General features: G+C 55.3%; 2 protein-coding genes across 2 annotated transcripts; one reads left to right on the forward strand and one right to left on the reverse strand.

Annotated features, from left to right (window-relative positions):
* Positions 1–141: 141 nt before the first annotated feature.
* CLSTN3 (calsyntenin 3) lies at positions 142–15412 on the reverse strand (the record flags this gene model as incomplete). Its single annotated transcript, XM_082337833.1, has 18 exons — positions 142–563; positions 648–865; positions 2114–2249; positions 2384–2529; positions 3553–3723; positions 4794–5020; positions 5474–5622; positions 5805–5962; positions 6748–6804; positions 7911–8073; positions 8144–8256; positions 8546–8815; positions 9252–9437; positions 10097–10246; positions 10547–10755; positions 11401–11596; positions 12568–12690; positions 15322–15412. 18 exons carry the CDS (start codon positions 15410–15412, stop codon positions 393–395), a joined length of 2934 nt encoding a protein of 977 aa, XP_082193959.1. The 3' UTR covers positions 142–392.
* Positions 15413–16179: 767 nt separating this feature from the next.
* Positions 16180–18218, forward strand: RBP5 (retinol binding protein 5). Its single transcript, XM_082337863.1, has 4 exons — positions 16180–16311; positions 16564–16742; positions 17216–17317; positions 17700–18218. The coding sequence occupies exons 1-4, from the start codon at positions 16239–16241 to the stop codon at positions 17751–17753; spliced, it is 408 nt and encodes a 135-aa protein (XP_082193989.1). The 5' UTR covers positions 16180–16238; the 3' UTR covers positions 17754–18218.
* The last annotated feature ends 3441 nt before the right edge of the window (positions 18219–21659 follow it).

Raw genomic sequence — 21659 nt, forward strand, 5'->3', positions numbered from 1 at the left:
AACGAGAATAAACCTCAAACAACAACATTGAAAAAATATACAATATATATATATAATATCTGGGGAGGGGTTGTGAGAGAGACCCCACTCTGAGCCCTTCCAAATTCCTGTTCTTTCCCAGCCCTTCCTTCCTCATCATAGTTTGAACTGTGCCGCTGTCATGTGCAAGTGCCCTAACACATGTTTCTAGAGAGCCAGATGGGGGGGTCAATAATGTGGGGAATGTCCACAATGAGAATGGCAGAAGATGACGGAACATGGGAGGCAGAAATGGCAAATGAGGGAGGAGAGCATGTGTACACGGTGGGGAAGGAAGAACTTAAAAGTAAGACACCTCCTCCTTCCAGCCACATGTTTTGGGAGGGATCCATTGGACTGGTGTTTTAAAGCTCCTAGTAGCGGTGAGAGCCGTCGCCTTTGCCGATGATGTGTCGGTCATCCATGTCATTGCTGTCCGGGGAGTCGGGTGTCTCCGAGTCGGTGCTGTCATCTTCATCCTCCATGCCCTCGCTAGCTCTGCCCTCGCCGCTTTCCGCTGCCCTCTCCTGGCAGCTCTGGTAGGACTGGGAAGGGGAGACGTGGCGTAAGGGGAAGGATCTGGCAACCCAACTGCCCACCCAGCCACAGCCGCTGGGGCTGCTCCTCACCTCCATCGGGTTGACTATGATGGTGAGGGCTGAGTCGTCCCAGAACATGTCGCTCTCTTTGCCTCCAGTGCTTGCGGGCCCTCCTTCAGCGGCCCCAGGGACCTCTTGCCCCACTCCGCGCCGGTGCAGGGAGTGGATGCGCAGGATGCCCAGGATCACCATGAGTGCCAGGAAGCCCACGCACACCACAATGATGACAGTGGCAGCACTGGGGACCACTTTGGATAAAGAAAATGAGAAGGTGCAGTTAAAGTCTGTCACAGAAACTGGCATTTCCAACCCAACCTACAGGAACTGGGGTTCCTGGGCAGAGCTTGGGTTTTTGGTCTAGGCAGGAACACGTCCTGACTCTTCCGCTCCCCTGGGCACAGGCAGTTCCTGCCTTCAGCTGCTGTGTCTTCTCCTGAGGCCTGCACAGTTGGCCAGGATGCCTAGGTCCAGGCATCCTCTGATGTCAGCCCGGCCTGTAGACTGCCCATCTTCATCTACAGAAGTCACCAGACTATGTTGCACAGCAGCCATTTGTGTCCTCCTCTCAGGAGGGAGAAATGTGTGCTGGGGAGAGCCTCTAAGGGCACGGGGATGACTTTCAGAGGGTGTGATTTCTGTGCAAGCAGTAAAGAAGGAAGCCAAAATGCACATGGGGCAGAGGTGAGGGCTATGATGGCCTTCTAATTAGTGCCACAGTCAAAGCCCAGCTTCTCCACAGGAGAAAACTTGAAATTCATCTAAGACCCTTAGCCCAACTCCCACCCCTTTGTTCTAGGCCTGTAGGCTGAGCCTTGACTCCCCAGATAACCCCCTTCCCTACAAAATCTATCCATGCCCTCCATGGATTTGTTCCGGGTGGTTCGAGGGACAACTTTTCCTTTGCTGCTGCGATTGGGCAGAGCTGGGGAAGGGAGTGGCAAAGGCTGGTTTTTGGTTGCCAGGGCAAACCAACAAATCTAATCTCTAGCCTAGCTTTCAGGCTTCTCTCCTCTGTTTTGGGGGCAAGAATCCTCTTCTTGCCTGTGTGGTGCTATCTCCTGTATTTTTCTGCCTTGCTGATCACCACCTAGTGCCATCTCTTTTTTTTTTTTTAGAGCAGTGGCAATCTTGATTCTCTTGCTGTTGAAGCTTCTTTCTGAAATTACATTACGCAAGCCCGCATGGCACCTTTGCAAGGTGCATGAATGAAATCACACCAGCTTACGGTTGTGCTTTTTAGACCTTCTCAGCTGTAGATTTCAGACTGCTTCTACATCATGAAAACACCACGCCGAAAGAGGAGGTTTGTTGCACCAAGCTCTAAAATACAACTTGATGCAGACCGCAGTCTGTTTGCTAATGAAGAGTGGGACAGGATGGTATAAGGAGAACTCAATAACATGGGTAGAGGGAGCCTGGAAGGATAGGTTCTACCTGGATATCAGAAAATCAGCATCCTGACCTAAAGGAATAAAACAAAAGATAGCGTTACATACTTGGGTTGTTATGGGTGCTTGCCAAGCTGTGCCCAGATAGCTCTGGGGGTAAATGATGGCCTCGGTGCACGAACTGCTGGGAACTCAGAATATGGTTAGGATGAGCAGCTCGGTTCATGTTGTGGAGGACGTTCACCTACAGAAAGACCAGAGTAAGACAGACTCAGCCCTGCGTTCATTGCGATACATTCTACATTGTGTGCGTTCCCATCCACCATGTCCTCTCCACACATGCACAAGCACCTATACATCCATGTATTGATCTTGTACCTCAACCGTAAACTCATTGCTGGAGTAGCGTCCATTCATCTCGGTGCAGGACAGGTGAAACTTCCTTTCATAAAGAGCAGCGCCATGGTTGATGTGGTATGAGACTTGGCGTAGTATTTCCTCGTAAACTGCAATGCTCTCCACACCTGGGACAAGAAGGGACAATTGGCGTGGGGTGAGGAAGCTCTTGCTTCAAAGTCATTTGGCATCATAACGCTGTAGCAACTAGGAGCTGTAGAAGAATCGAAGGCAGTGCTGGGTTGATTAATTTTGCGAAGTGAGCAGAGCTGGAGCTGGCTGCAAAGGACCTGATGAAATCCCTGCTTGCACTGCTAAAACGTGGAAGGGAAGGAAGAATCAAGAGCAACGGCCCTGTAAGTTCTGGAGAGTACAATAGTGTTGTGCCAATCCACAACCTGTGGGATCTGCTCTCCCCCAGTCATGTCATGCAAAATGCTGCTGGTGTCTGAGAACACCAAACCCCAAGGGCAATGGGAGTAAGTCAGGAGGAGAGACAGAAGCCTGGGTCAGAGCTCAGACACCATACTGTGTGCTGGAGGAGGAGCCACCTCCCCAAGGAGATGGCCTGGGACTTCCAAAAACCAGGAGATCAACAAATCATAGAATCACAGAATCGTTAAGGTTGGAAAAGACCCTTAAGATCATCGAGTCCAACCGTTAACCTATCACTGCCAAGTCCATCACTAAACCATGTCCCTAAGCACCGCATCTGCCCGTCTTTTAAATACCTCCAGGGATGGGGACTCAGCCCCTGCCCTGGGCAGCCTGGGCCAGGGCCTGACAGCCCTTTCGGTGAAGAATTTTTTCCCACTATCCAACCCAAACCTGCCCTGGCGCAGCTTGAGGCCGTTCCCTCTCGTCCCATCGCTTGTTCCTGGGGAGCAGAGACCGACCCCCCCGGCTCCAGCCTCCTTTCAGGCCGTTGCAGAGAGCGATGAGGGCTCCCCTCAGCCTCCTCTTCTCCAGACTAAACACCCGCAGTTCCCCCAGCCGCTCCTCATAAGACTTGTGCTCTAGACCCTTCACCTCAGCGTCTCACAAAGTACACCAACACATCTCTAACATCGGGTTAAGTGCTTCGCCCAGCGATGCCTGACAGGCAGCAACAAAGGTGTAATTAGACGGCTGTGGCAAAGGAGAGGACATACCCGTGATGGTCAGGTAGGCAGAGGTGTTAACAAGCTCCAGGCCCCGCTGCTGCAGCAACGCCCCATCCAGGAGCAGATACTCCCTCTCTGGGTCCAAGTCATCTCCTACCAATGAGATCTCGCAGCCATCCAGGTTGTGCACAATCTCATCTGACATTCGTGTGTCCGTCACTGAGATGCAGACGGAAAGAAGACAGGGCCAGAAAGCCAGCGAGCCATCAGTGAAGGCAGGAGTTACTCAGAGTGGCACCCACTTACTTAAAAGCATTCACATCATACGTAATGACTTCTCTTTCTCTGGCTCAAGGTCAGCGAAATCACTGTTGGTCTAATTACTTGTTGGAGGAGTCCCTCCAGTTCTAATGACATTATATATGCACATAATAAAGTCACTTTATTTTGGAACAACATACTATTATCGGACTGGTTCATGGTAACACATCTTGGCTGTAAGTACTCTGTTGACAACGACAATGTGTAAATTAGGATCAACTCTATTACACGTTCCCAGACCCTGAGTGCTTTTGAAAGCCTTCCCCTGTCTCACGCCTGCTGGTCACCATGGTTGAGATCTTATCTTCATTAAAATGGCCACCACATTCAATGACTAACTGCTTTCGGCAGGGCTAAGACCAACCTGCTCGAAGTCAAGAAACTCATCATTGTGTGAGGAAAGGCAAAGCTGCTTAACAGAAAACTACGAGCAAAAAATCCCATTACCAGAAAAGATACGAAAGAAGTGAAAGGACACGTGGAGCACAGAGTGCAGAGCAGTAATCTGAGAATGATGGAGAGAAATTGAGGGATGAGAGATTAAAGGGTGTGAGGAAACCGACTGGGGAATTCACCGGAATAAGGGATGCAGGGAGAGATGGGAGGGGGGCGAGAGAGAAGGAAAGCAGGTGAGAAGGAAGCAGGAGTGGAGAGGGTAACAGGCAGGCCATCCATCCAGTGCTGGATTCAATGAAGGGAAATGTAGGTAAAATGTAAAAGGGATTAGGAATAAGCAGCCTGGGAAAGAAGGAGGAGAGAGGGAGGCAAAGGAACTGGGTGGATTGAAAGAGTACAGGGAGGAGCAGAAAGGGATAAGAACCGATTAGCCTACATATTGACAATGGGCCTTGCTTCTGTATTTGCAAACTCTCTCCTATTTCAGGTGTAATGAGGGGCTCTGCTTCCTCTGCAGGACAGCAACACCTGCAGGTCTTTCTCTCTAGCACCTCCCCCTCTACTCTACTCACCGGTACCATGCCAATTCTCATCCTTCTTGGCCTCCACCTGGTGAGAAATAGAGCAGGTGATCTGGAGGTTGGGGAAGAGGGGGACCCCATCGGGACCCTCAAAGTCTGATGCAGGATGAGCAAAGTGGGCATTGCCACTCAACAGGATCTGGGGAGCATCAGGCTGTAGCACCACAACATAACCTTCCACATCAGGAATGGAGACACAGGACTCTTCACTGAAACACCTGAAGGAGAGAAGTAGAAGGCATCAGTTGGCCCAAGCTTCCACCAGCAACACTGTAAAAGAACATCTCCTGCCCGTTACTGCCAGTGGAGGGAAGATCCTTTTGCTGGTAGGCTTCCCAAAGCTTCCCTATAACCTGCTGTGCAAGACAGACAGGTGTGGTAGGAATAACATGGTGGCTTGTCACATCCACACACCACAGAGAAAATTAAAACCAGCCCACATGCCTAGAACACCATGAGTGAAGGGAGAAGTTCTGCTGCCTGCAGAGACCCCAGTATTACAGTATCCATTTGGATATTGGATACTTTAATATTTATTTTCAGGAAGACTCCTACCCGTTTTGAGACCATCCATTAGAATTAAAATACAAGGTAAGGGAGTGTGATTTTAGTCAAAAGAGAGGTAAATCTTCTTGCTGAACTTAGCTGGAGGTGCTGCTTTGTCCACTCACTTGACAGTAGTGGTGAGCCTGAGTGGCCGGACTCCAGGGGTAGCAAAGCGCAGGGAATTCATGTAAGCTACGTGCTGGATTGCATGGTTGAAGGTTTCCACATCGTCACCCTCCAAGGTGAGCAGGGACTGAGAGGGGTTCACATGAACCTACAGGTGGAAGAGAAGAAAATATTCAGGGTTCCTTGGCAAGTGCCAAGAGTCCAGGCTGAGAGAGACACAAAGGAGAAAGGTGAGGAGTTGTCTGAGGTGGGAGAGCAGGCAAAGTCCTGGGAAGCAAGGCCGGGGAGGAGAGCGGAGGAGACCCATGCAAGCTGGGCAGATGGGCATACCTTCATCCCTTTGCCCAGACTGTCGAAGTCACTGTAATCAAGCCCCTCACGGCAGGCATACAGGCATTCAATAACCTCCCGGCTCTCCAAGCTACCAGGGCGCACAGTGAAGCCAGCCAAGTAACCATGGAAGTAGTGGTGTATCGACAGAGGATCTCCTGAGGGAAACATGGGAGGTGGAGGGTGTGAGAGACATGGCGAGGAAGAGAGCCAAGACAACAAAAGCAACAGTGTGAGGGACATACAGATGTTAGGGGAGGTGGAGAGAGACAGAGGGGTGCATGGGGCATGGCAAAGCGACGACAACAAAGCAACAGTGTGAGGGACATAGAGATGTTAGGGGAGGTAGAGTGAGACAGAGGGGTGCACAGGACATGGAAAAGCAAAGACAACAGGAAGACGGGGAATGCTGAACTAAGATGACGACAGTTTTTTTGAATTCCAGACAGGGGAAAGCGAGAAAAACAGACCAACAGAAAGACCAGGGCAGTGAACGGTGGGTAGCATAGAGAAGTTTCTGCCAAACCGCTGAATGCCAGATGGAAACAATTTCTTGTCCCCTTCTCACTCTGCTTCCTGTGAGGGCTTTTAGAAGAAACTATACATTCCATAGATAGTTAGGGATGAGGTGACATCTCCTGATGTCTCTAATGGCTATTGTGTTCTTCGGAGACCAACTTTAATGATCAGGCATGAGGACTCTTACTCCACACGAAAAGCATACTCCATCTCTCAAAGCAGGCTGTAGTCCTCCTATCAGCCTTTTCATGCTCCACAGATATCAAGGTATCAAGGACCAATCTGCCAAATAAGGGTTTTCCTCCCAAGATGGTGGGAGGTGGCAGGACAGGACTGGGGGAGCTGTATGAGGAAGGCACCATGCAAGAAGTGACAGTCATGCACGGTGAAGAGCAGAAGAGAACCATCTTCTTTCTTTTCCTACCTTGTACGGTATCAGTGGAGTTCTCGTTTCCTTTGATTTTCTCTTTGTTTTTCTCCTCTGCAAAAGGAGAACATTCAGACAAGCAATAAGGCATTGGAAGAGGGTAGTTACAGGGTCAGGCAAGTATCTATATAAGCGCCGTATCGGCCAGTCCAAAAGAACAGCTCTGGGAGCCGTGTGCCCAGCAGCGCACCCTTCAACCCTAGAGAGAGCACATCACAGATGAGCGAGGGCAGAGCCCCTCTCATGAAGGGGATGGTGAGACTGTAGGATGAGTAACTTGTACAAGGGAGAAAGTATAGGGGCTTTTTTTCCTCCTTTCCTAATGATATCTATTTGGGAACGAATTGATTCCCATTTACGGAACATGATCCTAGCCATGTTCGCAACAAGACATGTTCTCAACGTCCTTTTGAAACTCAGATGGTTCCAGAAGGGTGTCCCAAGCTGATGAATATTTGTTGGTTGCAAAAGGCCAATCGAGAGCACAGAGCTCAGGAAGATCCCTGACCTGGGAAAAGCAGTACTACAGTGAAGATTTGATTTTGCTAGAAATTTCTGCTGGAGTGAAGGCAAGCAGCAGGCAAATTCCTTTTGTTCTGTCCTGCTTCAGTCTTGCAGGAGATCTGAAAGACCTGGGAAACGCAGCCTTACATCTCCACAGAACGGGTTTTAATCTGGTAGTGGCTTAACTGTGTTCCTAACCTGATCTTTGTCCTCCAACCCAATTCCTCTACAGAATGAATTGTGACTTCTTCATATAGACCCTCAAGACACAGAAATCCCCATCAACACAAACAGCAGCACAAATAGCACTGCCTGCTCTCTGGTGAAAAGCTTTGATAGAAATGCCAAAGCCTAAACAAGGTACAGACTTTCAACTCTCCTCTGCCTGAAAGCTGGTTATCCATTGCATATTCTACTCCTGCTGTCCATGAAGCTGCCAATGACACTTGTCCCTGAGCTGTTATTACCGTGGCCTGCTGGCTTGGTCCGGAAAGAAGGAAGGAGCCACATTGGCTTTGGTGCCAAGGAGGCAAGACGGCTGCAACGTGGTTTGCATCATTTAGTATTGGGTGGTGTTTCTTTCTCCTCTTCTGGCTCTCCCTCCACTCCCTTGTTCCCCGTATGGGAAGAGCACGGTTCAGGGAGCAGGCACTCACCGGTCCAGCAGGCTCCAATCATGAGCGAGGGTTCCTGCCGTGGCGGGTGAATGAGGCCGTTGTCGTGGATGAGGGCAGGGTCGTAAGAGACGCCATCCACGTAGAGCGTGACGGTGGGGAACTCCAGGTTGAGGGCATAATGGTGCCATTCATCGTCGCAGACCTATGGCAGGAAGGGATCAGCAAAGGGCAGAAGGAGAAGGGACACGGGGAAGAGGCAAACGCTTCCTCACCTGCTCAAGCTTCCAGAGGAATTTCACAGGCCTTGCGCTTTCCAGCAATGGCCAGTAGAGGAAAGCAATCCGACAGCCGTGCACAGCCAGAGAGTAATGCGAGTAGCCATCCTCTGCCAGGGACAAGCACGGGGAGTTAGGTACCACACCTCAGAGCCACCTCGCTAGCCAGAGCCCAGAAGCACACGCCAGCCTGCACGACTGGCACTTGGCACCGCGTGCTCACAGCGGGCTTGACTGCTCCCAGAACAAGTGACACCTGAAGAAGCTGCGTTCCTAAGGAGGGAACCCTGCCCAGGTCCCGCTCTGGAACACAAGAGATTCCCCCCTGCAGGGACAATCCCTTCTAACAAGTGAGAGGCAGTGGGCAGAAGTGTCACCACCCCAGGAAAGGTGTCTCACCGCTCTGCACTGTACTGCAGATCACCGTCTCCTCTTCCCGCCTGCCTTTGCCAGGCACCACAGCATGCTTCATCCATACGGACAGGGTGAAGTGGTCACTCAGCCCCTCATGGGCATTCGGCCCATTTACCACAGGCACCTGGGCAGCCTGACTGCCATTGAACCAGTAGATGAGACTGCTGTCCTGGCTGTAGTGCACCGAGAGCCGCGCCGTCCAGTTCGCTGTGGGGCTAGGCACCGGCAGCAGGTCAATCTCTCCTGAGGCAGCACCTACCGAGAAGGGAAGGAGTCAGGAACGTCAGCACAGGAGAACAAGGAGCCCAAGAACCGGGGAACAGATGAAGAGGGTGCTAGAGGGAGGTTGCCTATAGGCCTTCTCCTGTCTGGAGAAGGATGGCGACTTCTCCATCTGTGCTGAGGGAAGTCCCACAGACTCTGCGTACTGGGGCAATGCACAGAAACCTCCGGCTTCCCAGCAAGGAAAGCACAGGGAGCCCCTCGTACATACGGGCAGGGTGCCCACCACCCCTCAACGCAGTATGCGAGCTAGGTGCGCTCCCAGCCCCGCTGACCACAGCAGACGTGAGGAATGTGTCCCCTGCATCTCTGCTATGTGAGGCCCAGAGCTACCACTGTGAACCCCTCCAAGGGAAGGGGCAGGGTGCTGTGCCACAGCTGTTCTCGGCCCAGGAAAGAATCAATTCACCACAAAGTTTGCGTAGTGACTTCTCGGAGTAGTTATCCCGGTCACAGCCCTTGGCCACATGGTTTGTCTGCAGCTCCACCGTGGCCTGGATGTTCCACAGGGGCTCATCGCAGGTCTCCAGGTGAATGCTGGGGAAGAGCGCGAGGCTGCCGGCACCCGGGGTGTACTCAATCCTCTTGTTCCAGCCTAATGAAGAAGAGTGAAAGAGAGGGGTTAGGTCCTGCCAAGGACCCGAGGCCAGAACATTTGGCACACACACAAATGGCATCTATGGACTAGGCCAGAAACAGAGATTTTTGGCCCTTCCCATGTTGAAAAGACTTTATGCAACTGGCATCAGTGCAAGGGAAGATTTCCTAGAAGCACAGAGTCCAAATTCTCATTTTCTACAGCTAGTACCAGTGTAGTGTCACTCCTTGGATTGTCAGCCTCTCTTATCAGGCAGAGCAGATATTTAGCTGTGTTGTTTCCCCTTAGTTCTGTTGACCAAGGTGAACCTGTAGGCATACAACCCCTCTGGAAAAGCCAACTATCCTCAAGATGAGCAGCCCCAAAACCAGTCTACATTGAATACAGTCTATAAGCCTTATTGAATACATACTAATTCACAGTAATCCAAGGAATGATTTTCCAATGTTAGAATTGCCTTTCAGTGGCTTTGCAACAGACTTGGATGTCTGCTGCGTCTCCTTAGATGGGACTGATGGGTTGGTGCCGGACCTGAATGATAAATATGGGCATACAAATTTATATATGTGTATATACAAACAGTTGCAATGAGTAGGACTGAGTAGTAGTTCAGCAAAAGCACAGGGAAGGCGTAACTGTGTTTGGAGGTTTCATACCCTGCCAGCTGGGCTTGCAGGTGGGTTTCACCTGGATTTCCACTTCAGCATCATCAGAAGCCCGCTTCTTTCCGCAGTCATAGGCCGTCACTGTGAATTTGTAGAGATGATCTCCACTGTACTGCAGCTTCTCTGTGTTCTCGATGTTCCCTGGTTAGCAAAACAAAGAGATCAAGGGAGAAGAAAGACAGTCTCCTCAAAGATGTTCCTTTTTCTAGAAATCACTCTTATTTTTGATCAACCACAAAAACAACCAAAAAGGGGTTGAGTCCCCCTCCCCAGTACCACTCTGTAAGAAGCTATAGCATCCCACAAAATGGCTGCTGCGTCTCTGCACCAGGAGGGACAGATCAGCAGTGCTAGAAAATTCATATAGCACAGCTCTGCCAGCAAATGGGACTGGCAGAGAGGGAGCAAAGTAGGAAAGGTGGAGTAGGTGCGGATTCTTACCATCATTGTCAATCAGAAAGGGAATATTGGGGGTCAGGATCTCATAGTAGCAGATCTGGCTGTACTGCGGCGAGCAGTCTCCATCGATGGCCTCCACACGCAAGATGCGGTCATACAGCTTTCCCTCGGTCACTGCCACACGATATAACTTTTCCACAAAGACAGGAGCAAACTCGTTCACATCGTTGACTCGAACGTGCACTGTGGCCCTGATGCAGAGAGACATCAATAAGAACCGAATGGCTGATTAGGAGCCACACACCGCCGAAATTTCAGTGTAAGTCACTCCCCTAAAGTGCACTAGTCTGATTTCCAGCCGTCAAAAGCAAGGACGAGGAAAGAGACCTTGGTTTCAACGCAGCAATGCTGGCACACCGGAGCTTGGACAATGGTTTCCCACCCCAGAGAAAGAGCAAAAGGAATGATAATGTAATCTGGACCTTATCATAGAATCATTAAGGTTGGAAAAGACCCTTAAGATCATCGAGTCCAACCGTTAACCCAGCACTGCCAAGTCCACCACTAAACCATGTCCTCGAGCACCACATCTCCCCGTCTTTTAAATACCTCCAGGGATGGGGACTCAACCCCTTCCCTGGGCAGCCTGTTCCAATGCAGCAACATAAAACACCACCCTTAGACACAACTGTCAAGCAGCCCTCGTTTCTAGTGCATTCACTCACGCGACTCAGTCAGTGAACATTTCTCTCTGGGTCTTATTAACATGTTAAGCTGTAGTATCAAGGCTAGAGAAAAATACTTCTGGCTAAAGGAAGCGTTCCCACAGCAATTTTCATTTGCGTTTCTGTGACAGATAGCATTTTGTAACATGCGGCAACGACTAGAGGACTTACTTGTGTGATTTCTTGGTATTTGCTCCATCAGGTCCCTCTCCACAGTCATAAGCCTGGATGGTGAACGTGTGCTCCTTATGTGCTTCACAATCCACTGGTTCCTTGGCCCGGATCAGCCCCTCACCTGTAGCTTTGTCCAGGATCACAGCTTCAAAAGGTACCCCTGCCCCATGGATCCTGAAGCCACAGATTTCACCTGGTACCCACAAAGGCAGAGAGGAAGGGGAGAAAGAAAAGGACTGAGGAGCGCGCGTTATGCCCCCTTGCTTTCCTCTCCCATATTTTCTTCCTTTCTAACTTACGCTCTCCTCTCTCCCTCATTATCACCTCTCATTTTGAGCAATTTTTGGTTCCCTAGGAGCTCCTCCTGCCATCTCTCACAGCCATTAACGGCGTAGCTTGCCCTCTGCTGGGGACTGCTCCCACGGCAAGGAGTCTTGACCAGCATCAAGAAAGATTAGAGGTTACAAGGCTCGAGCTAGATTTATTAGCCCTACGCAGCCACAGTACTGAGGGAGCACCTTATTTCTCCTCTGCATCCCTCAGGGAGGCAAAACAGGCCGTATATCGCAGCCAGCCAGCCAGCCAAAGCGTGAAGATCCATGATGTCTCATCCACCCACACGCGCAGGATGCGCACAGCACCGCAGGGAACTGCGGATAGGGTCACCTAAATCCTAAAGTTCAGCTCCCAAGGACCGCTTTTCCTCTCCCAAAGCTGCGGGAGGATGCGTGAGGAAGCTCCAGGCACGGCCTAAGCAAGTGCCAGGAAAACAACCCTCATAAAGCCTCATCTGTAGTTTCAGGGATTTGTGCTTACCGTGAGGGGACGCGGCACTGCCAACCAAGTGTGCCCTACCAGCTTCCTCCAGCGCTCGCAGACACAGAGCTGTGCATGTGATCCTTGGAAATAGCAGAACTGCGTCAAAAAGTAGCTGGCTCCACCCTCGATTTCTCTCCCTAAGGGAGACGGCTCACAGCATCCTAAATCAAGCTGTGCCCGAATTGCCTCCAGACTTCACTGGGGACCTCCTCCAGAACAAGGTTGGGAGGTGATCGTTTCCTGGAGGGAGCCAGACTCCAGCACAGGGATGAATGTCACCCTCTCCCTGCCTCTTCGTAAGCCTCTCCCTGCCTCCCACCCTTCCCGGAGCTGTTGCCCACCTACCTGCATAGCGCAGCGGAGCGTCCTTGTCCAGTGCGAATAGCGGTGGGTTGAGCAGGACTGTGTTGTCGTTCTCCATGACGATGCCCTGATACTCAGCTTCAATCCAAGGTTTGTGCTTGTTTGCTGAGGTGGACGTGGTAAGGGATGGAGCACAGGAACGGGTTAGCCGCCGATGACAGATTCGGTAGGAAAAGAGCAGAATATCATCCAGGGGCAGGGAACAACCACCCCTCCCCACCTTCTTCTCTGGAAATAAAGAAGCCTAAAACAGGCTGGGAGGAAGAAGTTGTCTTTCTCTAGTTCTCCTCTACATGGCTCTTGGGGGACCTCGTCAGAAACAACGCGTTCCTTCTGGCCTCCTCATTACTGCCTTATTAGAAATATGTGAAGAGGCATCTGGGTGCCCAGGAAAGCTGGAGCAGTTAAAAAATATGAAATCAAGAGGCAGAAGTAGCCCGATTCTGGAGACAGATTCCAAATGCTAAATCCTTTAGCTCACTGAAGCCCTAATTAAAGGATCCAGGATACGTCTTCCCTTGGGGTGTCCCCAGGGGCCAAGTCTTGCATGCAGCCATTATCGCTTATGCCTCGCATCCTCTGGACGAAGGCCCAGGATCTACACACACGTACCCAGGTACGCTTTCAGTCAGTCATCCTACGCGTACAACAACCTACTCCGAGAGTCCCTTGCTCCTTCCTTCCCCACTCCATGGTGAGCACCATATTCCCTTGGCCCCTCCTTGCTAATCCCGTTGGCTGGAGCCCAGCCAGGCTTGGCATGGAGGCAGCAGCCAGCAGGAGGCTCTGAAAAATGTCACAGGCCCAGAAATAGCAAATTAATCTTTATCACACAGGCTCCGGGGCAGGGAAAGGGAGAAATAAAGGGGTGGGGGGGAGGGAAGGGGAGGGGAGAGGAGGGGAGAGAGAAGAAAAATCATTACAAATTAAAAACCCCTCCCCCATGCCCACTCCCTGCCAAATGGGCCTCAGAGATTATATTACATGGCCTAGTTACAACCCCCATTCCCAGATAATCCCCCACTCTCCCACCCCCTGGAGACCCAAGATTTATTACAACCGAGCAATACTTTGCGCGTGGCATGGCTCAGAGCTGGTGGGGAGTAGGATACAGAGCCTTTCCGTCAAGGGCACTACTCCCAATATCCGAATTCATCCTCTGCAGCCCAGTATCCTCTGAAACCATACCGGCATCGCGGGACGTGTTGACTCAAAAGGGACGGCATCCCATACAACCAAGCGCTTTTGCAAATCGGGGCCGGGGATGCTGTCGGAGCCGGGCGGTGGGGCAGCGGACGGGGCGAGGGGTCAGAGGGGGGATGCCCCAGCAGGGCAGAGCCAGCCTGGCGTAGCAGCAAAGAGCGTGGGTTGGCGTTTCTCCCTCGCCGTATTGATTAAGATTATAAAGCGTTGCGTAGGAAATCCAGAGAAACATCCATCCTGCTCGGTATGCAGGTGGAATCCTTCCCGTGTGCCAGTGCCCACGTTTCACCCCACCCCTCCGTTGCCCCCCAGCTGATTCCACTCTGCCACGGCTCTGGTCCGTGCGCCACGCCACCGAGGTGGGAATCCATAGCTACAAATGCCAAATATGCCCTGTTGCTGGGGTAACAAGCCGGTGGTGGAGAGAGAAATCCTTTGCTGCATCTACCTGCAACCTGGGAATCACCAGTCTGATTTCTCGGGAAACGAGTTACTGGAGATTAGAAAAACATTTGGGGAATGTTTTTAGGATACGGACTCCTACCAGCTTCAAGAAAGCCCTTGTAAATCTAAAATCATTTGCAAAAGGTGGGGAGATGTTTCAGAGCGTAAATGCACAAAGGAGAGGAAAAAAAACCCAGAGCCTCAGGGGCCCTGCCTCGCCACTGGGCCCCTTGGCACCAGAGCAGCACAAATAAAGGCCCCTGCCAATGTCAGCACACCCGGAGCTCGGCGTCGCACCCGCCCCGGAGCCCTGCCTCTTCCCAAGCACCGAAAGCACCCGAAGGCGTCACATTCCCCGGTGACCCTTCAGCCCCTCGCGTGTTTTCAGATTCTCCCCCCCTCTCCCGACAGATTATCGACGTGCCGGCTCCCTTGGAATGAATTCCTCGCGCCTGGGTCTACAGCCACAGATCTGGAAACCTGCATCTTTCTCCATCGCTCTACGTGTTCAAAGAACATCTGCATGCAGAACGTTACGGCGGCAGCGTTAGGGGGCTTAGCACATAAAATACTGGTTTATATGAGCAACCTGCAGAGTTAAGGCGTAACTGTACGGTAATTCCTATCGGCAGATTGTAGATGGATGAGCTAGAATTGGGAGATGGAGATAGGCGATGTGTTTCGGAGCCCACGGGGGTCTGGGGAGAAGCAACACATTCTCTCTCAGCATGCTAAGGAGGGGAAGGAATGCTAAATCCACGCAGCGACAACTGAAACAAAAGCAAGACGAGCGGGTGGAAAAGGGGAACACGCCAGGGGAACGCCAGAAGGAAAGAACGGAGGGGGAAAAAAAAAAAAAAGAAAGCGGTGGCAGGAGGAGAGATGGAGAAAGTGGAGAGAGGCGATGGGCGCCCGAAGGGGCTGGGAAAGCCGGAGCCGCCCGGGACCGCGGCGCTCCCCCGACAGGAAGGTGCGGGATGAAGGCGAGGGGCGGATGGAGGAGCCGCGGCCGGTGCGTCCCGCTGCCCGCCGGGGGCCGGGGCCGGGGGCCGGGGCCGGGGGCCGGGGTCGGGGCGCTCCGCCGCTCACCTTTGTTGGAGGCGCCGGCGGGCAGCGCGGCGCAGAGGAGAGGGAGGAGGAGGAGGAGGAGGACGGCGGCGCGGGGCCGAGGGTCGCCCATGGCGGTGGCGGCGGGTCCTGCCCTCCCTGCCTGCCCCGGCCCTGCCTGCCCCGGCCCGGCCCTGCCCACGCCCTCGCTGCCGCGGCGGCGGGCAGGGACGGCGCGGCACCTCCGCCAGCCCCGCTCCGGTTCCACGCCCGGCCCCGCCCACGTCACTGCAGCATGACGTCACGGGCGCGGCGGGGGGTCGGCAGCCAATGGGAGGGGCCGCCGCGCCAGGTGCTGCGGGGGGGGGGGGGGGGGGGAGCCGCTGTTCTCACCGCAATCGGGGCGAGGGCTGGGGGCTCCCAAACCGGTGCCTCGCCCCCGGGCAGCGCCTGCGGGGGGAGGCGGGAGGAGCGGGCCGGGGGGGGGGGGGGGGGGGGGGAAGGTTTGGGGGGGTACCGGGGTGAGGGGGGCTGCGGAGCGGGGAGCCCGCTCCTCGACGGGTTGGGGGGGGGGGGGGGGAGCGTGGGCCGGGGCACTGCGCTGAGGAAGCTCGCAGCCAGCGGCGTCACGGTGTGCGAAAGGGGGCGGGGGGAGCCCCCCTTGCAGGCGGTTGGCGGCGCGGAGGTTGAAGACAAGGAGCCCCCGAGGAGGGCGGAGGGCGAGGAGGGGACTGCCGCTTCCCCCGCCCTCCCCGGCCGGGGCGGGGATGCGGGAGGCAGGGGCAGTCCCGGCCCTGTCCGCGCCCCCCCGGCCCTGTCCGCGCCCCCGCCGCCGGGACTCTTACCGCAGCGGGGAGCCCGCAGAGGGACCGGTCCGCCCGGCGAGCGAGTTCGGTCCCAGCTCGCCGCCAGCCCCGCTCCCTCGCCCTCTCTCCTCCTCGCCATCCCCCTGCCCCGGGATGCCTCCCAACCTCACCGGCTATTACCGCTTCGTCTCCCAGGAGAACATGGACAACTACCTGCGCGCCTTAGGTAACTCATCCCGCTCCTTCCTCCCCTTTTGCTGCCTTCTGACTCCAAAAATGTCACAAGTCGGGACGGGGTTTGGGGAAAAAAACCCAAACAAACAGTCCTTCTGTCTGTCACCATCGCTTTTGGGCTGTGGTGGGAGAGGGGAGGAGGTATCGCGGCTGGGCTCCCTGGTTAAGAGTGGAGGATGCGGGGATGCTGTGAGAAGAGGGGCCCAGGTCGCCCCACAGATCTCCCCTCCCTCTCTTTCTCCAGATATCAACGTGGTCCTGCGAAAACTGGTTTGCCTCTTGAAGCCCGATAAAGAGATCATCCACACGGGCGATCACATGGTCATCCGCACCATCACCTCCCTGCGGGACTACGTTATGGATTTTGACCTGGGAGTCCAGTTTGAGGAAGACCTGGGACCCGTGGACGGACGCAAGTGCCAGGTGAGAAGCCCAAGCGGCCCAGTTTGACGGCGGCCTGGGCTGTACGAGAAGTTCAGGGACTTGCCCAGCTTTTGGTTCAGGAACCAGACGAGAGCCCAGCCCAGAGCTGGCGTGCCCCTGCAGGTCCGGGAGTAAGTGGTTCTAGGAGTAAATCACTCGCAGCAAAGGGGATGAGCACCAAACAGCCAGAAACCCAGTACTTTGGGAGCCAGAGGGTACTGTCCTCCGGAGCAAAGCCCTGAAAAGAAGGAATGTCAGCCCGCTTCTGTTGCACTTGGAAGCCAGAGGGTCATTCCCCTCCCACAAAGAGCATCAGGCCCAAGGAGCCACCAAAGAGACACCAGATCAGGGACTGCGTTGGAAAATGTGTCCGAGAGGAACAATTGGTGGCATCGCTGGAAACCCGTGTGGCCGGGACCCGCTTGTCGTGGGACCATGGCTTCCCCTCTACTCCTTGTTTTTTTTTTTTTCAGACAACTGTCTCCTGGGAGGGGGATCAGCTGGTGTGCGAGCAGCTGGGAGAGAAGAGGAACCGAGGCTGGAGGCACTGGCTGGAGGGGGACCAGCTGCATCTGGTGAGGAGGGGTCCAGTGCATCTGGCTAAATCCCTGTCGCAGCGGGCGGGGGGGACGCACAGCGCCGCGGGCTCCGAGCCAGCCGTGCCGCTTCCTTCCAGCTCCTCTCAGACTTCGGCCCCCGGCTCCTTTCGGGGGCAGCCACCCCTTCACGCAACCCTCCGTCTCCGGGGTTTAAAAATTAACGCAGGTCAGCAAAGGCGACGGCCCCTTCCCTGCCCCGCAGCCTGACCCGCTGGGGCTTTGGCAGGCTTGGGAAGGGCGTGCGGCCTGCGGGGCTCCAGCCAAGCAGCGGGAGGGCAGGCAGGGCGGCAGCCAGGGACAGGGGAGAAGAAGGGGATCCAGCCTAAAACTCCTCTTTTTGCTTCCCCTCTTTCCCCAGCGCATGACCGCGGAAGACGAAGTTTGTGTCCAGGTTTTCCAGAAAGTGAAGTGAGCGCTTCCCACCCCCGCTCCGGGATGGGACCCCCCCCCCCCGGGGACGGGACCCCCTGCTCCCCCAGGATGGGACCCCCCTGGGACGGGACCCCCCGCTCCCCTGGGACGGGATCCCCCGGGACGGGACCCCCCCCTCCTCCGGGGACGGGACCTCCCGCTCCCCCGGGACGGGACCCCCCGGGACGGGACCCCCCCCGCTCCTCTAGGGTTGGGTCCCCCCGGGACGGGACCCCCCGGGATGGGACCCCCCCGGCTCCCCCGGGACGGGACCCCCCGGGACGGGACCCCCCCCGCTCCTCTAGGGTTGGGTCCCCCCGGGACGGGACCCCCCGCTCCCCTGGGACGGGTCCCCCCGGGACGGGACCCCCCGGGATGGGACCCCCCCGGCTCCCCCGGGACGGGACCCCCCGGGACGGGACCCCCCCCGCTCCTCTAGGGTTGGGTCCCCCCGGGACGGGACCCCCCGCTCCCCCGGGACGGGTCCCCCCGGGACGGGACCCCCCGGGATGGGACCCCCCCGGCTCCCCCGGGACGGGACCCCCCGGGACGGGACCCCCCCGCTCCTCCGGGGACGGGACCCCCCGAGTGCAAACTGCCCCGGATTGAAAACGAAACAAGACCCGAGCCTCCCCGACCCCGTCGCAGCGTGGTTTCTTCTCCCTCGCCTCCGGCCCAGCGGCGGCCGGGGCGGGCCGGGACCTCCCGGGGCCGCGGAAGGGGAGGCGGGCAGAGGAGGCGGCCGGGGCGGGGAGGGCGAGGGGCCGCCGGCGGCACGGAGGCTCCTTTCAGAATAAGAGCGGGACGGGGAGGAGCGGGGCGGGGGCTGCCCCAGGGCCGGGCCCGGCCTCCCCCCAACCGGAGGCCGAAGCCCGGGGGGGCAGGGGTTGATGCCCGAGCGGGCAAGGGGGTGGGAGAGGCTGCCCCTTCTTCTGCAGCCACCACCAACCAGCCTGTCCCCCGGGGACGCCAGGTTCTTCGCAGGGACCCGGGATCCTCGAGCGGGGTGGGTAGAAAACTTGTCCTTCGGAGTCGAGGATTTTCATGGAATGGTGTGAAATCCGAGGGCTGGGGCAAGGGAAGGAGCCCCGGGTTCACTGTGCTCCTGAGAAGGTCCCGAGGGTGAGGAAGGCTCGGGTTCTCCTCCGGGTGTAAGAAACCGTGGCCACCGCCTCCAGTCCCAGCACTCCTGGCGTTCCCCATGGCCATCAGAGCTCCCCTGGTCCACAGCTCCTCTCTGCAATCGGAGACCAAAGGAGGTGAGATCCCCTGAAAACCCAGACCAGTGCCAAAGACAGAGGTGTCCTTTAACGAAGACGCTTGATGGGAGGTGGACGAGCCCGCGGGCAGTTATTTCTGAAGGATGCTTGTGGTTGCCCCCCAACAAAATGTTGAAGGGCAGGGTACACAGAAATGCGTAGCATCACGGAGGACCAAGCGGTTGGCAGATTTTGAAAATAACAGGCCCTTTTCAAGCTGAGAAAATGCAATTTTTTCCTCCAGCAGGTCATCTAAAAAGTAGTAGTTGCCAAAGAGCTGCTTTTCAGGGAAGTGCGAAGATGAGTGCCATGAGAAAAGCATTACTTCAGAGCGAGATAAGCAAGGGGTCGGGGAGCTGCAGCTGCACCTACGATGCCAGCCTCTGGCTCTTCAAGGTTATCTCTGAGGGCATCTGTGGTGGGCTGACCTTGGCTGGAGGCCAGGTGCCCACCAAAGCCGCTGTGTCGCTCCCCTCCTCAGCTGGACGGGGGAGAGAAAATAGGACGAAAGGCTCGTGGGTCGAGATAAGGACAGGGAGAGGTCACTCAGCAATTCCCGTCATGGGCAAAACAGGCTCGACACGGGGAAATTAGTTTATTACCAATCAAATCGGAGTAAGGTAATGAGAAAGTAAAAACTAAATCTTAAAACACCTCCCCCCCACCCCTCCCTTCTTCCCGGGCTTAACTTTACTCCTGATTTTCTCCACCTCCTCCTCGCCGGCGGCGCAGGGGGACGGGGAATGGGGGTTGGGGTCAGTCCATCACACGCCGTCTCTGCTGCTCCTTCCTCCTCAGGGGAGGACTCCTCACACTCTTCCCTGCTCCAGCGTGGGGTCCCTCCCGCGGCAGACAGTCCTCCATGAACTTCTCCAATGTGAGTCCTTCCCATGGGCTTCTTCACGAACTGCTCCAGCGTGGGTCCCTCCCACGGGTGCAGTCCTTCAGGAACAGACTGCTCCAGCGTGGGTCCCCTGTGGGGTCACCAGTCCTGCCAGCAAACCTGCTCCAGCCTGGGCTCCTCTCTCCACAGGGCCACAGCTCCTGCCAGGAGCCTGCTCCAGCACGGGCTTCCCACGGGGTCACAGCCTCCTTCGGGCATCCCCCTGCTCTGGCGTGGGGTCCTCCAGGGGCTGCAGGTGGATCTCTGCTCCACTGTGGACCTCCATGGGCTGCAGGGGGACAGCCTGCCTCACCATGGGCTTCACCATGGGCTGCAGGTGGATCTCTGCTCCACTGTGGACCTCCATGGGCTGCAGGGGCACAGCCTGCCTCGCCATGAGCTTCACCACGGGCTGCAGGGGAATCTCTGCTCCACTGTGGACCTCCATGGGCTGCAGGGGCACAGCCTGCCTCACCATGGGCTTCACCACGGGCTGCAGGGGAATCTCTGCTCCGGCGTCTGGAGCACCTCCTGCCCCTCCTTCTCCACTGATCTTGGTGTCTGCAGAGTTGTTCCTCTCACATATTCTCGCTCCTCTCTCCAGCTGCAATTGCACAAGTTTGGGTTTTTTTTTTCCTCTCCTTAAATACGTTATCCCAGCGGCGCTACCACCGTCGCTGATGGGCTCGGCCTTGGCCAGCGGCGGGTCCATCTTGGAGCTGGCTGGCATTGGCTCTATCGGGCGTAGGGGAAGCTTCCAGCAGCTTCTCACAGAAGCCACCCCTGTAGCCCCCCCGCTACCAAAACCTTGCCAGGCAAACCCAATACGACATCCCAGGCTGCAGCACCCCGTCAATACCCACAGCGCAAGGGCACCGTGGGGTGGAACACGATCAAATCCAACGAGCAATCATGGCCGTGCCATCCGGCGTGTCATTTATCTGCTCTATGCAGCGCTCCACAACCCATCATTCCTTCTATCATAAGGAGCCTCTACATCATCTTTGTTGTATCATGAGGTTGCAAAAGGCAAAGCTTTGACTGACAGCAGCTGAAGCTGCCTCAACTGTTGCCTTCTTCGTACTCCTCCATGCAATGAGAGCCCTTTGCTTCTGATCCCCAACACCAAGCTCACGTCCCCATGTCCAGACTGATAACTTCCAGATGGTGTGATCAACACCTAATCAACTCATTTCAGGCCCTGCACCAAAAGCTGGCACAAACTTCCATTTTCTGAGCCTACATCCCGGTTTGATGGTAGACAGCTATTGCCTTCAGGTCGTTACCCAGACTCTTCCACTGGCGTGCCAGCCATCCACATAATTGTCGTGCGAGCCTGTGAGGTGATATGCTGAGCGGATTCCTTCTGACTGGTTGCCAGCCATCGTATATCCGTGACAGCCTCTCGTCTTTAGGAAACATCTGATTGTGCCAGAACCATAGATAGGAATTGTAGCCACTTGATGTGGTCCACACTCCTAATAATCATAAGGGAGATTATTCCAACCTGTTCTGGGGCTTCAGTTAGTAACTGCCAGCACTAGTAATTCACTGTTTTTACTTTTGTAATCATGCTATAGGTGTGATGCCGAAGTCAGACGGTGACTTTGCACAACCGTACTGTATCGCTGAGACTGTGGGAGGTGAGGATGCGAGCGTAAGGCAGGGATAAGGTGCGATACTGGGAGGACACGGCCTTTGTTCTTGCCCCTTGCGGAGCGGCTAGTGCTGCAGGACCACATCCCTCCTGGGGTGTTATGCTTGG

This window comes from Platalea leucorodia (genome assembly GCF_965183815.1).
Source record: "Platalea leucorodia genome assembly, chromosome: 2".
In the NCBI taxonomy this organism is placed as follows: domain Eukaryota; kingdom Metazoa; phylum Chordata; class Aves; order Pelecaniformes; family Threskiornithidae; genus Platalea; species Platalea leucorodia.

Bases quoted from the DNA above. Each gene is read 5' to 3' on its own strand.
- RBP5 (XM_082337863.1), top strand. From the start codon at position 16,239: ATGCCTCCCAACCTCACCGGCTATTACCGCTTCGTCTCCCAGGAGAAC. The intron at 16,312-16,563 runs GTAACTCATCCC...CTCTTTCTCCAG, and splicing joins CAACTACCTGCGCGCCTTAG to ATATCAACGTGGTCCTGCGA. The intron at 17,318-17,699 runs GTGAGGAGGGGT...CTCTTTCCCCAG, and splicing joins AGGGGGACCAGCTGCATCTG to CGCATGACCGCGGAAGACGA.